An 18,046-nucleotide genomic window follows, 5' to 3' on the forward strand; every position below is an offset into this window, starting at 1 on the left:
GACTCGGTGTCTGAGGAGATGGAGACAGAGGCCTCAGAGTTACCATAATCTATGGGCACGGAGATAGACTGAGGTCAGTTTTTGTCCTGAGCCATTGCCCAGACCCTTGTCCACAGGGAACGCTTAAAGCCTGCGATTATTTTGAACACTTGATGTAAGACCTTTCTATAGGGTCTGTCTAACCCCTGTGAGTGTCACAGAAGAATTGTATTTGTTTATTTCTTACAAAAAAATTATATTCTATCCAAATCAGACACAGCTATCACAGGGGTTCAGATTCAAGAGGTTTTCTACCAGGGGTTACCAGTAGGGTTGCCAACTGTCCAGTTTTGGACCTGATAGCCAGGTTTTCAGGCATTCTGTATAGTGTCCAGTCAGAAGTACTGACCGGACACCAAATGTCCGGTTTTGCACGTGGATCCTCCTTTTTCCCTACAGCCTCTTGGGCTCCGACATGCTTTTCTCTTCTTCTAATTCGGAGGAGAGCTGTGCCGTATCCCTGCCTCCTGTCCCATGCACAGCCCTCGGCTCCCAGTGGTTCTGCAGATACACAGACACCCTGTGTATAGGCAGGTCACTGGCAGGATCTGACATTTATGCAAATGAGGGGGCACCATCCCCCCCCCCCCCGGGTCCTCCAGTGTCCAACCCTAGTTACCAGAACCTAGAGACCAGGCCAGAAAGTCAAGGGTGTTGGGGTCTGCTGACAGCCTTGTGGCTCACACCAAAGAAAGGTTTCCTTCAAAGTGACCCAGAACCAGGTAACTACACCTGTGTTCCAATTACCTGTCCATCGCAATATTCTATATCGATAACTACCTATATATTAATTTATCTTGCTCTCAAAGCATAAGAAAAAATCTCCAAACACTTTGACTGTAAATGCCCTCCATAAACAAATAATTCTCCAACTGACTTTCCTGATGCTTTAATTTAAATAATTAGTTTAGACATAATCTTCACTTAAGAAACTGTGATTTCTAAAGGTCTTTTTTTTTATAAATGTGAACATAATTCTATTTAAAAGAACATCATAATTCCATTTGTCCATAGAACAACTGAAATGACCTTCAGGAACAGCTCCTTGACGTTGTCAAAGATTTCTAAATGTGAATATAGTTGTCTTATTTATCCAAAGCTTTCACGCCTCATGGACTGCAGGTTTATTTGCAGGAATCGCACAGTGCGGATCCCCCGTGGGGTTTCTCATAGATTGAATGAACTTATTACCACAGAAGTCAAATAAATAAATTCAGATGACTTCATAAAGAGCAGAGCCTGTCCCCATCGCATGAGGTAATGAGGTTCCAACTACAGCAGCTTGCGTTGCGCGTTTTCGCTTTAGCTATTTAACACCCCCACACACACACACACACCCCCACACACACACACACAAGATCTGCAGTGCAACACAAACTTGTGAGGTGAAGCCATGTGTGGAATGCACTGACCTTTTTGATATTCTTGTTTAAATCAACCAGACTGAGGAGAAAGATGTGTTCTTTCGCACCGAGGAGCAGCCTAGCCCTCTCCTCGTCCAGCAGCATGCTTTGAAAGTCCAACCCCTCCGCTGAGCCCAGGAATGGCGTGCAGCTGTCCGACAGCAGCAGATCTGTGGGAAGAAGGAGAAAGCCCTGCAGTCAAAATGTTTGTTTTCCGACTGGCTTGTTTCTTTTATAAATACGTGCACGCAGTGTGAAATGCAATGCATAGCTTGGACACACTGCTTCTTTTGTGTAGCGTCAGGACGGATGGCAAGCGGGAACCCATTCTGCCATCCAGCTCACGCGGGAAGGGGGGGAGAGTGCATCCCTCGCCTTCCCAATCTTGCTATTTCCTGCAGTTTTCTTTCGCCATGGGCCTGCTTGAAACCTTTTCATGAAATGAGTCTGGTGAAAATGTTCATAAAACCGCAAGAATCATTAGTTTAGCAGGCAATTTTCAAAGCTCATTATCTAGATAGATTGTTATTTGCCCAAGTGAAATGGGCCTTCCTCTAACCAGCTAAAAGTGCACATGGGGCCTGTAGTTTTAAGGTGTTCTCGTAGGCATGTTAAGGCCGGGCCAGTAAAACAGCACAAATTAAAACAAAAGGGGCATTTTCACAGATAATTTAGATGGCATAAATTCTTCACTTTTTACACAAACATGCAATTGCATAACTTTGTTCTTGTGGTACTTTTAGTAAGTGATTTTTATGTTATGTTCTATTTTTTTTTTTTTTTTGCATTTTTATGTTATTATAATGTTTTATTCCTTTTCTATCCATTTTTTTTATTATTCTTGAATTTTCATTATGTATGTAATCTGTCAGCTGCCGAGTACCTGGGATCCAGTGCGTTCTAAATTACAAAATAATTAAGCAAACATCAGAACACCTACCACGTATATACACAAAGTGATAAGAGTGGATAACATTGTCCTGAGGCACTTCAATCAGGAGTGTGGAGGGTTTGTTCTAGCAGCAGTAAACATGAGGTCTATATTCAGATACAGTCTGAACAGCAAAGTTAGGCCTGCGTTTATCAAAATGCAGGTTAGGGGGACCATGATTACTATGGAGAGAGAGAGAGAGTGAGTAGCCAGGATACCCTAACACTAGATAGGTATTTATATCTCTATGGGAGGCCCACCTAGTAACTCGAGGTGAGGTTTAGGTATTAGTGTAGGGGTTAGGGGCCACTTTGACATTCAAATTGAGACGTACGAACAGAACAGTGCTCTCTTGTGAAGATTTGATGACCTTCGGAGTGAGGAAACTCACACAAAGATGAGATTTGTGCAATGTTCTCTCAACCTACCTTGATGTTACCCAGGAAGAGAGTCCATCAAGAAAGGTTGAGAGAACATTGCACATATCTATCTTTGTGTGAGTTTCCTCACTCCGAAGGTCATCAAATCTTCACAAGAGAGCACTGTTCTGTTTGTACGTCTCACTTTGAATGTCAAAGTGGCCCCTAACCCCTACACTAATATATAAACCTCACCTCGAGTTACTAGGTGGGCCTCCCATAGAGATATAAATACCTATCTAGTGTGAGTACATTATGGGTTCTCTCTCTCTCCTCTCCAGGCATTCTTAACTCTACTAAATAAAGGTGTAGCTAAAATTAGCATTAAAGCCATGCAATAGGGCTTCATAAAATGGTAAAGCCCATAACCCCTCCTCTTTTTCAGATTTGCATCACACCATACATTATGGTGCTATTGCATGCATTAACATCACTTTTTGCATGCGATAAGCCTTTAACGCATACAAAAACACCTTATAGCATTTTGATAAATGACCCTATTAGTTAGATAAACTTATCCAGCTAACTTTGGACGCATATTCAACAGTGCAGCCAAACTATTGAATACAGCCAGCTATCTTAATTAGATAGCTTCTTAACTATAGCTGGATAACTTTATGATAGCTCTTTGACTTTGCCAGACTTAGCCGGCTAAGTCTTCCAGTGAAAACAGGGGGATGGGGGGACAAAGAGGGGGGGCGGGCCTGCGAAAGCCCGCAGCCTTCGCACCATGGCAGTGCACTGGCTGCCGGTTTTTGCACCGAATAGCACCACCATGAAAGGTGGTGCTATTCAGAGCGCTACTGCCGACGATAAAGTTACTAACATTACCGGCAGCAAAGACACCGCTGACTCTACCCCTCTCCGCCCCGACTCCTCCCCTCCCCTCCTCGACTCCTCCCCTCCCCTACTTTATATTCTATTGCATGCGAAAAGGCCCTTTTCGCATGCGATAGAGGATTATCGCATGCAATACGACCGTATCGCGTGTGATAAGCCTTTGATAAATGACCCCCTTAGCCGGCTAACTCAACTCCTTCTAATTATGCACCTAGACTGCCCCTAACTTGTCCTGCTAAATTCTAGCAGGCTAACTTATTACTGACTAGAATGTAGCCAGACAAAGGCTGAATATAACCAGCTAAGCCACTATTGTGTTATCCATCTAAATGGCTTTGACCTGATGGCTGCTAAAGGTGAATGGAAAGGTGTTTGGGTGAACTGATCTTTTTCAGCAGGTTTATGGGTGCAATGGAAGATGTTAATAGGGCTCCTCCTTCATGGTGCAAATAACTTTTTTTGGACTATTCCAGATAATCTTTAAAGAAGAAAAAATGATGATCTACTGACTTTATCTTAATTTGAAAAATGTTACTCGCTTATGCTCACACATTATCTCCTTTTACAGCAGTTGTTAAAGCAAGAGATTTTCCGCTAGTCCTCCCTCCAAAGTCAAAATGATTTGAGTGAATCAAGTCTCAAGTGACGAGGTGGCTAGAATTCTCCATCTTGCAGAAAAGATTTTTCGTGAAATCAAGAGAGCAGAAGAATGAGGAAAAGGAGAGTAAAACAGGAGGAAGATGTGGCAGACTCTTTAGCTGTTACTTCAGCAATGCTGAAAGACGCTGTTATGCTAATGAATTTACTTGAAACCGATTGTTTAAAGAAACTCTCCTTCTCCTGCAATTGGAATGGATATTCGTTAAGCAAGTTACATACACGCACAAATACAGGGAGAGAATGAAAGGTTCTGCATGTGAGGGATTCCCGCAAGCAATGGACGGAGCTGCAGAATGAGATGAGGATAGGCAGCAGGTATGGAAATGATAGAGGAGTAAACGAAGAGATGATGAATTACTCAGAAATTAGCAGAATGCCCTGCAGAACATCTGCTACTTCAGCCTTGAAGGGGTAAGATTTAGGATGCTTCTCTTTTTCTCTCCTTAATTATCCCTCAGTTCCCCTTGTTTTTATGTCTCTTCTTCCTTTGCTGCCTGTTCATTCATTCTCTGTTGATGCACTAAAGATGCAAAATGATAAAGGGGATGGAACAGCTCCCCTATGAGGAAAGACTAAAGAGGTTAGGACTGTTCAGCTTGGAGAAGAGACAGCTGAGGGGGGATATGATAGAGGTGTTTAAGATCATGAGAGGTCTAGAACGGGTAGATGTGAATCGGTTATTTACTCTTTCAGATAGTAGAAAGACTAGGGAGCACTCCATGAAGTTAGCATGGGGCACATTTAAAACTAATCAGAGAAAGCTCTTTATCACTCAAAGCATTTTTAAACTCTGGAATTTGTTGTTAGAGGATGTGGTTCGTGCAGTTAGTATAGCTGTGTTTAAAAAAGGATTGGATAAGTTCTTGGAGGAGAAGTCCATTACCTGCTATTAAGTTCACTTAGAGAATAGCCACTGCCATTAGCAATGGTAACATGGAATAGACTTAGTTTTTGGGTACTTGCCAGGTTCTTATGGCCTGGATTGGCCACTGTTGGAAACAGGATGCTGGGCTTGATGGACCCTTGGTCTGACCCAGTATGGCATTTTCTTATGTTCTTATGCAGGTGAGATGAGAACTGAGGGATCATGAAACAGGTAATGCGCCATTATAAGCAGCCAGGGCTATAACTTTAACAGAGATATAATTACAGGCTTTCAGTTGTATTTCCCAATCATTAGGAGATGGGAATAGAGTGGGACATTTAAGAATTATTTGAAGTCAATTTACTTTTCTCCTAGACAAATCATGGAGCCAATCTAATTTGTGAGGTTTACAAATGCTAAGTAGCTATAGGAAATGTACAAATCTTTATAATCAAATAATGGATGAATCATTTGCTTATAATCCTCTCCTTATCCATCTGCATTAGATACGTTTTCAGCTCTCCTTAAATGGCCCCATCATGTTGACCAAATTTTAATAAACAAACTGATGCAAGCCAAATGGGACAGTAAAGTATTGAAACTTTAACTATTTCCCTGCCAGCTTGTTAGATGAATAACGCTGGTTACCCAAGTGGTAGAGTCTGCAGCAGCGAGGACAATATTTCTTCATGGCAAGGATGGCGGGTGCACAGACGAGCCTCCCCGTGGATTTCAGGACAAGGTAAAGGAGCGCTGAAGGCTTTCTTTTATTCACAGTGCGCATGAAACACAACCTGGCTGCTTTTCACCTTCAGTGTTCCCGTCCCAGATTCCCCATCAGCACAGCAATGCGGCAGGAGCTGGACCCGACCTGATCTGACCCTCCCACCTGCGTCCCCACCCCAGAGCTCGCGCTCTCTCTCTGGCTTTTACGGTGGAGCAGGCCGGCCAGCTGGTCCCACGCAGGTTAAGGAGGGGCGTTGGGGCCACTCTTTTACAAGGGGATAAGCTATGCGAGGATACGCTGGGAGACAGGAAGGGGAAACGGGCAGATTGGATGGCTCTTGTGCCGCATATCCCCCATCATATATTCCACGTGGCGACCAAATGTAAAATATAGCATTGGGCAAAATGTAAGTGAGCCCTGTAAAACCTGTAAATAAAACAGCGAAGCTCTCAACTTAATAAATGTCCAATGAAATAAAGAAAAACGTATTTAAAGAAATGATATTTAAGAGACAGAAAGAGAAAACCCTTCTAAAAGCAGAGCAGAGATTTCTCTTTGTGAGACCCTGGCTGGGGTTCTAGAAGTTAATTCGTGCGAGGAGGGGGCTATATTGTAGGTCAATTTTCAAAATGATTTACATGGATAAAATGTGCTTTCCCTGTGTTAATTGGTCATCTGGAAACGTCCCTCCGTTGGAGGATAACTTTCAAACAGCTCCACATGGCCCCGTGTACGTGCGTATGGGGGTGCGCAGTATTTTATAGGCTGGTCAGCGCAGATAATAAAATACGCGAGGGTCCACCCCCTATGTGTGAATATCAACAATGTATTGAAAGCACAAACTTTGTTCACATATTTTTTTTTTTAATTTAAAATCTTTTCTATACCATCGTTTAGTAGTGCACCATCGCAACGGCTTACAGGGAGGCACGTAAATTTACATTTGGTTAAATTCTTACTAACAGAGTGCCAAAACATTTATGGGTAACAAGTTTTCATAATATAAGGTACATAATGTGCGATCTGGATCTTGTCTTTTTATATGATTAATAGGAAACCATACAAGAATTGAACGTTATACTGCATATCTCTCAAATTATTCAATAATAATGATGAATAAAAATAATAAAGTATACAATTACGCTACTAGGTGACTTTCGCTGTGTGTAAATATACAGGTGTATTTTATAAACACACACCTGTATATTTTATGCAAGAAAAAAATTAGAACTTGTTCGCATAAAACCCTGATTTATATGCAGAAGTTGGTAGATTTAAATAAATGCGCACATAATTGAAATCACCAGTTTGCCAATGTCTCCACCAGTTCACCCAGTCCTTCTCCAGATCAATGAGACCCTCCTGTTACTTCACCCTGATCTCCTACCCAACGACAGCAGACGAGTCGATATCAATTGTGCTAGGTAATTAGCAGGTGTAAAATTATGCAAATACGTTTCCTAATGCATTTGCATAAATACCTTATAAAAGAGCAACTTACGTGCGTTCCTCCTGGCTCCGCCCTAGACCACCCGTTCTTTGCACAGTAAATGTGCGCGCGAAATCGAAAATATGTGTGCACTTTTGATGTTTATAAAATAACACGAGAGTGCAAGCTCCTTACACACCTGGATGCTAATTTCGTGCACGTAACCGCTTTGAAAATTAACTTGCCAATGAGAAAAGTATTCAGTCTCCCACAATGCGCAAACTGTCATCGTCCTACAAGGGAATGGCTCCAGACTCCGGGCCGACTGAGGCCACGTGGAGCAGGAGCCACTTCCTGAGGGCCACGGATGGCATAAGATGTTTCTGGGGAGGGTGGGGGTGATGGAAAGCAGAAATAATCAAATGAAACAAAAAAACAAATTAAAAAATAAAGCAAAGGAAATGAAGAAAGCAAAAGAAAATATTTGTTTTCTGTGCACATCCCTGGAGTTTCATGGACTTAGAAGCGGAGCCTTTTGGGCAGAGTGGGAGAAGGTTTTTGCGTTACCTCTTGCCCTGGCAGTTGTTTCTAGGATGCTGGCAGCTGACACATTCACATGAACTCTACTCACTAAAAGACCTCAGAAAAAGGAAAAGCCATGCATGGTGTTGGTTTTAGAGCTCCAGGCTCGCTCCGGATTGACAGCTCCTCCCCAGGGGTGGGAGGATGCTGTTAGTGCCAGATTGTGATGGCGCTGTTTGCAACACGGGAGCCCCTGTCCACCCGGGAATGGGATCGTATCATATGGATCACCAAATGACAAAAGAATTGTAGGTTTCTGGCCGCAAAGTCTTACATTTATGAATCAGGCAAGATAACATAGTGCATACTGCACATAATTTTGTCGCTAGAGATTTTCTTTACAAGAGGTTTCAGGAAAATAAATCTGTGGGCAAAAGATGAATTATTTGAAAATTGTGCACGTAAACTGACAGGAAGTCTGTTTGTGCTGTTCACCTAATTTGGCAGTCAGATAAATCTGGCCTGTAGTGAGGATTGGCCCTGGGGTTTAGATTCTTTCGAATAGTGATACTAAGTAGGAGGAACCAAATAAAACTGGATTTATTTAAAACAAAATTCTTGACTCCCAATACACACACACACACACAAGGTACTCGGTCCAGGCCGGATACCTTGTGTGCGTCTGCGCCGGTGGCGGGAGAAAACGGACGGTCGTAGACTGAGCGTCCGTTTTCCCGATCCGCAGTGACAGCCACCCGATGCCGAGGAGGCGCTAGGGACGCTAGTTTTTCCCTAGCGCCTCCTTTTTAATGCGCTCCCTCATTTAAATATTGGACCACGCGCCCAGGAGAGGTGGCTGGGCGCGTGCTAGGGAAACGCACACAACTATTGCATCGGCCCCCATAGTAAACGATGGCAAACAGCAGTGACCCATCCAGCGCTCATTCTTAATGCTCAGGTACATTTTGTGGAACTTCCAATGCAATAAGCTAATGATATGCTAATGCCCTGGGAGTTAGAAGTGCATAAAAACTGTTAAATGTGCGCTTGGCACAGGACGAATGTGCATTTTAACACGGGGAGGGGGGAGCTGTCTCTACACTGCCACATAATCAGATAAACGTATCCAGCTATGTGGCGGTGGGAAGCAGCTCCTAGATAAATCGATATTTATCCACCTAACTGGGGTGGGTCACCGCTAGGTAACCGGTAGCGGTGACCACGCCAAATAGCCAGATAAGTGCGTCTATGTGCTTCCCGCTGCCAGATGTGCAGATTAGTCGGTACTTATCTGCTAGGGGGAAGGAGGTGACGGCGGCTGCCAACACTTATCCACCTGGACATTTTTTTTTTTGCCTTTTAATTATTTTTTCTGTAGCACTGAAAACTTGACGCCAGCCTTGACCCAATTGGTGTGCTAGCCCGATGCAGTTTTGTTTCTGCTTTTCTGTACACTTGCCCGGTGCCGCCTGAAATTAACTTCTGCCTTTGGCCGCACATTTTGCTTTCTTTATCCTGAATAGCTAACAGGCTCATCAACATGCATTTGCATGTTGAGCGCTATTAGTTTCGGGGGGGGGGGGGGGGGTTGGCCGTGCGTTTTCCACGCACTATTATTTTATTTATTTATTTAGCACTTTTATATACTGATTTTCCAGTAACAGAATTACTAATCTCGGTTTACATTCAAACAATAACCATGACAAAAAGTTGTCTTACAAAAAACAGGGTGATTCAAAACTTGGATACAAATAACTGGGGAATAAACAACATAAAATAAAATAGATAAGGCGCCTAATGTAGGCTGGAGTTAGGACCAGATGTTAAGTGTAGGACAGGGTTTTTTGAGATTTGATTGCATAAATAGATAGCTATTACCCCTTACCGTATAAGGGGTAAAAACAGCGCGGCGAGAACGCGTGGCCAAACGGGAGCTAACGGTGCGCTCGGCCGACTGGTTTGATCCAAAAAAAATTATCTGCGGAGAGAGAAGGTGCATGCACTTTCTCCTTGAAATCTGGCACAAAATCAGTGGCTTAATGTAGCTCTTGCACTTTTGGCCTGTCCATGTAGTTCCTAAATATTTAATATATTCTGAAAGGAGAAAACTTCACCCCCGAGGTGAAAAAATAAACCCCCAGTACTAGTGCCACAGTGACACTCAGTAGCAATGCGAGAGTTAATGCTAAAGCTGGCTTGGAAACCTTAGAAAACAATTTTAACAACAAACTAAATTAATGCCACTTCAATAATTAAGCATTGCAAATTGGCTAAGCTGGAAAGGCTTCAAAGATGTTTCATGTTTATGTGCACCTGTGCTAAAGAACATTAAAGATTATGGGAATGATCAAAGTTCTGGGGAAAACCAGTTCCAAGTTAAACAGGAAGATTAGAAATGATGTGTCAGCCAGATATTTGGGTCCAGGATGCGTGTCATGGATTTACTTCAATGAGCTTTAATCAGTCACTCAGGGAATCTCAGTGAACTGCTGGCTTCTTTGTAAGAAGAAACGTCCATATTGTGCCTTCAGTTATGCATTAATGTGCTGCAAATATTCTCTTAAGGTTATCAGAGAATTAAATCACTATTAAGTTTCCTCAGCATCTCATATTTTAAACTGTTTTCTGCCCTGAAGAGATCACAAAGCCCAAGTTGGATAAAATACAAAGAATAACTCTGAGCTAGCAGAAAGGTTACCCAGGCCACTCTCCAACCGTACGCACAGTACCCTGGCTACATTAATCCAGCGAGTGCTAAATGTCTGCAGTAGCCACGCCTCCCCCATGAAAGCCCGCCCCACTTACATCTTTACCAGATAATGACTTGGCTGCCTAACAGGTATTCGCTTGGCGGGTGAGAGATTTAAAACTTGGGGTTTGTTGAGGTAATTCAAAGTTACCCAGACAAATATTTTGAATATTGACCTTGATTTTATTTTATGCTTTCCACTACAAAAAAAAAACCAAAACCCTCTCAAAGTATAGTACAACAATTAATAAATCAATTCCTTACATACAGTAATGTGAAACTATTGATTTTACAGTTGTAAATGTTTAGTTTGTTTTTATAAACATAAGTATTAATGAAAAGAATATAAATAAGGCAGCTGTTACACATAACATCAACAAAACTATTAAAATAAACCAGGCTGCCTCTGCTATAACAAAAACAAATTATATCCTAGCAAGGATCAGTCAGTAATAATACGTCTGCATCCTTAGAAACTTCAAACGCAGCAGCATTAATACAATCGAAATGAAAGAGCTACATCCCCCTCAGTCCTGAATGAAAATTTCAATACAGAACCAGGTCTTTAACATCTGCCAAGTAATCGGACTAATCAAACGTCCTTGGGCATCAAATCCCACAAGGTGGGCACTACACAGGAGAAAACCATTTCTCTTCTTCTTCTGGGTTTGGCTTCTTTTGCGATGGAACCTGCAACTGAGCTTTATTCGGAACATCCTAAATGTCATCAACCAGTCCCAGAGGTAAGACGGCCCTTGATTATACATGATGTCAGAGCTTTGAAAATTATGTCTATTACCTATCTTTTCCTCCCTGCAAAACATCTCTAGGGAAATGAAGATGTTGATTGTGGTAGTGGTGGGTGGGTGGTAGTGGTGATGATTAATAAGGTTTGGGGGTTACTATGGATCTCTGTAGTGGAATTTGTGTGATTTTCAAATCCTGCTCTGGTTTTCTTCATCTCTGGAAAAGGAGGAGTTAAGGAAACCCACCAAGAATGTCCCAATATCCCAATTTAGTGTGGGCATACAGCCAAAAATGGTTGCCCACACTTGTCAAAACTTCCCAAACAGGATTGCACATCTCATTGCTGGGTGTAGTGTCCTCATGTCAGAAGGCCTGTGCACAGAATGGCACAATAAGCTGGCAGCAGCTTGACAGCAGAAAAACACAGGGATCCCGATACTGAGAGAATTGCAGAGAATAAAGAAGTTGTGATCACCTGGGACATTCCCATTCCGTTCAATAAAAAGCTCAATGCAAGAAAATCAGCCATAGTGTTAAAGGAGAAAAACACAAGAGCAGCATTGCAAATGGAAGTTTCAATACCAAGTGACTATTCTTGTACTACATATGGAGAGAGGGAAGAACATTAGGTACCGTGAGATGAAATCAGAGACAAGAATAATGTGCAGAAAGATACGGTAATAGTTCCAATTATCTTGGGTGCCACAGGCCTAATTAAAAACCATTTCCTAGTTATTACATCCTGTGAACTCCATGAGGAGGCTCTTTTTGGCACAATGAAATTATTAAAACGAGCACCAGCAGTAAACATGGGAGCATGAGATCATACCCAACATGCTCTGGCTTATGAGTGAGGTGCATTCGTTTCATAGAATGAATGAACGAAACGAATCCCATACATATTTCTGCTTCTCACTCTGAAAATCTTCCCCAAGTTCTCCCCACCCTGGGAATGCTGACACTGTAATGTGGGTAAAGATAGGTGCAAGTTTCACCATTTGATATATCGTCCTCCATGTCTTTAAGAGAGAAAGGTAAGATTTTATTCTTATGGTATCCTCTTTAGAATAATACATTTCAGTCAGCACAGTAATTAGACATCTATAGTAATCAAAAAATAACATATATCTATACACGCGGCAAACATCCTTCATATCTTCTGTCACAGTGAATGGGAAGTATTGGTTTCTTTTGTTAGGTATAACCTAGGTTTTGATATGCTCTATGACTTGTACCCCACCCCAAACTATTTGGAGGGTGTGGCCTATAAAAATGTTTACGTAAATAAGTAGCATCTTTGAATACTTCTTCCCTTGTTTGTTAGTCAAAATAACATTCAAAGTTTTCCTCTCATGTCTCAATTGAAGAAACTTTGAGGCACGAAGAGGAGTCTTCTTGCAAAATTTTTGCACTCACGTTATTTGAATCCTTTCCATCCTGTTGCTCATCTCTCGGACTTTTTTTGTGGTTGAGGGGGAGTAGGCTGATTGCCTGGACTGAGCGAGACTTCAGATGAGTCTTGCAAATTGTCCATTACTGGCAGTCCCTGCCGACTCACGTGGGCATCCATGGGGCCTATTCTGGTCGAAGAAGGCAATGATGTAATAAATCTAGCTTTTCTTTTCTGCCCCATCAAACTTTCAATAAAGTCCAATTTCACAGCCAAATCCCAGTCAAAGCCGGTCTAAGCCGCGCGCACCATCCACAAGAAAATAAAATCTAGTACAGCAATATTGAGACTATGCAGATAAATTACCAGATAAACAAAAGCAGAAATTAACAATGAACAGTCTCAATCTACAGCCCCTAAACATGAGAGGGAGGAACAAACCATAAAAACCCCTAAACATGAGAGGGAGGAACAAACCATAAAAACCCCTAAACATGAGAGGGAGGAACAAACCATAAAAAACATGAGAGGGAGGAACAAACCATAAAAACCATAAAAACCATTATAGACCCATCTATCCCACTGTACATATGTTTTTGAGTTGTACTTTATTTCTGCTAATAGTCTCTTTGAATGTAGTCCGTTTTATTTCTCTGCAAGTTCTTTTTTTCAACATGTTCCAATGTATGACGCCCCAGAGGCGACTGTTTCAGTTCCTTGTAAACCGGTGCGATATGTATATTATACAGGAACATCGGTATATAAAAAACTAAAAATAAATAATAAATAAATAAAAATAAAGAGGAAATCACTCAAACTAATAACAAAGTCAAATATGCACATTATACACTCCCAGCCGAATCCCCAATCCCTGGCACCCCAGAAGGAACAGGACCAGAACATTAATAAAATCAAGAAAACCATACAACTGTTCCAGATAATCACTAGACATTTACAGGGGTAATGCAGACCAAAAGAAGCACAGAAAGTTCTAGCTTCTTGTCGCAAAGCCACAAAGGACTTCCTTCTCTCCTGTGTTGCTATAGTGACATCAGGGAAGATCCAAGCCTTCTGGATGCAGCTACTGTATTACATACACACGCGTATATGCGTGCATGGTATAGAATAGGCTGAAAGTGCCTACATGCTACGTACATACTACGTACATACTGTTTGATATGTACGTGCAGATGTGCGCACCTGCTTCTCCCGCTTTGGGTGCGTGATGCGCTAACGTGTCGCACACCATGATACTGCGTTCTGCAAAGTAAAAAATGATCACGGGTTACGATTTTTACCTACGTGATGATGAATGTTAAAAATTAGCAAAGCCAAGTCCCTTTTTTTATCGTGGCCACTAACGCACTATATTCCCATGATAAATATAGTGATTTGAAGAATCTGGGCCTAAGTTACCAGGACAAGTATTCATGCCCCAGAAAACCCCTGTTTTGCACATAACTTAGCCAGATAAATATTTAGCTGGATAAATAGTTATTCAGTTAAGTGGTGAATATTCTAACAGCACCACTTAGCCAGATAAGTCTGAACTTATACGGCTAAGAGGCGCTGAATATTAGACTCTCAGGCACCCTCATATTATACACATTCTAAATCTTAGCTGCATGTTCATTTTGCCATGAGTGGCTATGGGAAAGTCTTAAACCCTGGTTCATGCATGTAAATTGGCTTTTGGAAATTGCCCGAGAGGTTATGCCGGGGTGTGAGGTGCATAATTCAATTATGCATGTACTTTTCCCCATTCTCGCGATAGGAGTTCCAGGGGGAGGAGCTGGGACAAGGAAAACATTTTAACTCATACTTTTAGTTTTTGAAAGTATGCATGTAAATAAATGCACACACAGAGAGTTATTACCTGCTCTGGACAACCCACAAATTCTCAAAGAGGACTTTGAATATTCCGGCTAAAGCCTACAGATTGCTTGACAGTTTAAAAACATCTATTGCTCATGGCTAACATTTAGCGTTTCACTTGCAGGGATACCAGAGTACAAATTGGATGCCCAAAATGTTTGTTGATACACCCAGCAGAGAACAAATCACATAAGGATTAATGTGTTATTAATGGGATCGGCAGATTATAAAGGCCTTCATACCCGGTCTACACTGAAGACATTTTATTCCTGTAAACTTGGGTGGTCAAAATCACATCAGGGAAGATCAAGAAATGTTGATCTTTGTAAGCACCCTTGAATTTCTGTCTATATATCTTCAATAATCAATCACAGTCAGTTTCAAAACACAGGTTACTAATAGGGTGCTCTTATCTGAATGCACAGGATTAGTGGTTAACTTTCTGGACAGGACATTCTGAGCTTTTGTTCTCCTCTCAGTCAAGTCTCTACTTCGCAGTAATCCCCATAAGCTAGAAGGCATCTTTCCTTTTAGCTTTGACAGGGAACAAAGTGGCTCTTTTGAGTGACATTCTGTCTGTGCACCAGAGGATTTGAACTATGAAAATATAATTATACACCAGTTTTTCACTTTAAACACCCTTTCCATATTTCCCAGTTTGTGACAATTTTGCATTACTGACTGCAGAGTATTTATTATTTGATTCTGTCCAACATCTGCAGCTATCTGAGCTTCTACAACCTTAGAAGTCATTTTGTATGTTGTATGATTTTATTATTTAAGGAAGAATCCCAAGATTTTAAAGCATTTCCAGGCAAGTAGAGACTGGTCATCTGGTCAGTAGACATGGGACGTTTACTGCAGCTCTCAGGCAAGCAACATCTGTGGCTCTCTGCCTTGCCTTTTGCAGGGGTGTACAAAGTACTGAACGTAAGGCTTCCAGAGTTGTAGCAACATGTTTCTAAATCTTCAAAAAAAACAAATTGAACAAAAAACTTCAGCATCCTGATCACTTAGAAGGCAATTTTGAATAGAAAATCAACCTCCTCAAATGAGGCTCAAGGAGTGCCCGGCTTACACAGTGCATGCACTTTTAGCCAGTTAGAAAGACACATTCCTGTGGCCACATTTAATTCCCAAATATATTCACCACTCCACTACTGGCACAAAGAGCAGTGGCTTGGTTCATATAGGCTTTTAGTGCCTGCTTGTTTTGAAAGAGAAACAGTGCATACATTACCCAGCAGCCCCCAGGAGAGGACTCCAGAGGTCACTGCGAGCGATATAGCCTTCGGGCTCCACAGCCCCAGCTCCCAGAGGCTCCTCACCCCTTGCAGCAGAAGAGGATCAGAAAGCTCATCTGCATACATTACCCAGCAGCCCCCGGGAGAGGACACCAGAGGTCACTGCGAGCGATACAGCCTTCGGGCTCCACAGCCCCAGCTTCCAGAGGCTCCTCACCGCTTGCAGCAGAAGAGGATCAGAAAGCTCATCTGCATACATTACCCAGCAGCCCCCGGGAGAGGACACCAGAGGTCACTGCGAATGATACAGCCTTCGGGCTCCACAGCCCCAGCTCCCAGAGGCTCCTCACCCCTTGCAGCAGAAGAGGATCAGAAAGCTCATCTGCATACATTACCCAGCAGCCCCCGGGAGAGGACACCAGAGGTCACTGCGAGCGATACAGCCTTCGGGCTCCACAGCCCCAGCTTCCAGAGGCTCCTCACCGCTTGCAGCAGAAGAGGATCAGAAAGCTCATCTGCATACATTACCCAGCAGCCCCCGGGAGAGGACACCAGAGGTCACTGCGAATGATACAGCCTTCGGGCTCCACAGCCCCAGCTCCCAGAGGCTCCTCACCCCTTGCAGCAGAAGAGGATCAGAAAGCTCAGCTGCATACATTACCCAGCAGCCCCTGGGAGAGGACTCCAGAGGTCACTGCGAGCGATACAGCCTTCAGGCTCCACAGCCCCAGCTCCCAGAGCCCTGCACCCCTTGCAGTAGAAGAGGATTCTAAACTAACTATGATGAATCATGTAAAGAATGTAGCAAGCGCAGCTTTCTATAAACTTCGGATGGTAGAACCTAGGATAGCTGTGTTTAAAAAAGGTTTGGATAAGTTCTTGGAGGAGAAGTCCATTAATGGCTATTAATCAAGTTTACTTAGGGAATAGCCACTGCTATTAATTGCATCAGGAGCATGGGATCTTCTTAGTTTTTGGGTAATTGCCAGGTTCTTGTGGCCTGGTTTTGGCCTCTGTTGGAAACAGGATGCTGGGCTTGATGGACTCTTGGTCTGACCCAGCATGGCATTTTCTTATGTTCTTATTTGTTGGAACCCTTTTTTGTTTTGTTTCAAGCAAACCAAAATTGAAGGGAAAACACAAAAAATTCCTGTTATTTTGTTTTCAACAAGTAGCATGCACTGTTTGCTAAAAATGAAAAAATGAAAAACAAAAAATAAATAAAAAGCCCCAAAAAGAAAAACAAAATTTAAAAAACAAATTAACAAGAAAAAAATGAAACAATTTAGGGTACATGAACATATTCATGCCAGATGCCATCATGCTGCCCAGCTTTGTGTAGTTTAAAGAACCTAAACTCATGAGATTCGGATTTAAGTGTGATGTGAAAAGTCACTTAACAGGTGACTTTTCAAAAGGATTTACATTTGTAAATGTAACTAACATTGTAGCGATTTTCAAAATCCCACTTACACTGGTAAAGTGCACTTACCTGAGTGAAACCCACTTACACTGGTAAAGTGCACTTACCTGATTGAACCCCACTTACCTGAGTGAACCCCACTTACACTGGTAAAGTGCACTTACCTGATTGAACCCCACTTACCTGAGTGAACCCCACTTACACTGGTAAAGTGCACTTACCTGATTGAACCCCACTTACCTGATTGAACCCCACTTACCTGAGTGAAACCCAGTTTAAAGCTTGTAAATGTCTTTTAAAATCAGGCCTAAGGGTTTCATTCGCTGAGGATTTGCTCCCATTTTTATGTCTGAGGCCCTCATTGTTTTAAAGCATCTGAACTTGCCAATTATTTCTTACAAATTTTCAAGTTATGTATACAATATCTGTAACATTTGTCTAAATAGGTAATTTTCCAGTTGGCCAGTTTACTTACTATTGGGCATTGCTCAGAGGCAAAAAAAACCCAAAAAACAACCAATCTACATTCAAGGAACGTGTGCAACATGAGTAATTCCAATTAAGTCACAAAGGCTTTCTTCTAATTTCTGAGATTAAGTACACTTTGTAATTCTCCATGGTAATTAATACAGGAAGGCACTTTTAAACAGCTCAGTGCACTCTTACATGAGCTGAAAACGTCAGGGGGGGGCCCCCCCCCGAGGGATTATGACACTAGATATGCGCATGAGGTTTGATGGCGTTATCTCTGCCTGCTAGAGATGATTGGCCGCCTAGCACTGC

At 42.2% G+C, this 18,046-nt stretch overlaps 1 protein-coding gene across 1 annotated transcript in view; it reads right to left on the reverse strand.

The window, feature by feature from the left end:
- Positions 1-18,046, reverse strand: part of SEMA3D (semaphorin 3D) — a 263,507-nt gene that overhangs the window by 131,116 nt on the left and 114,345 nt on the right. The window contains exon 3 of the mRNA XM_029615995.1: positions 1,452-1,612. Within this exon, the coding sequence (XP_029471855.1) occupies positions 1,452-1,612 (161 nt within the window). The remainder of the gene's footprint in view (positions 1-1,451; positions 1,613-18,046) is intronic.

Source organism: Rhinatrema bivittatum, chromosome 9 (assembly GCF_901001135.1).
Source record: "Rhinatrema bivittatum chromosome 9, aRhiBiv1.1, whole genome shotgun sequence".
NCBI lineage: Eukaryota > Metazoa > Chordata > Amphibia > Gymnophiona > Rhinatrematidae > Rhinatrema > Rhinatrema bivittatum.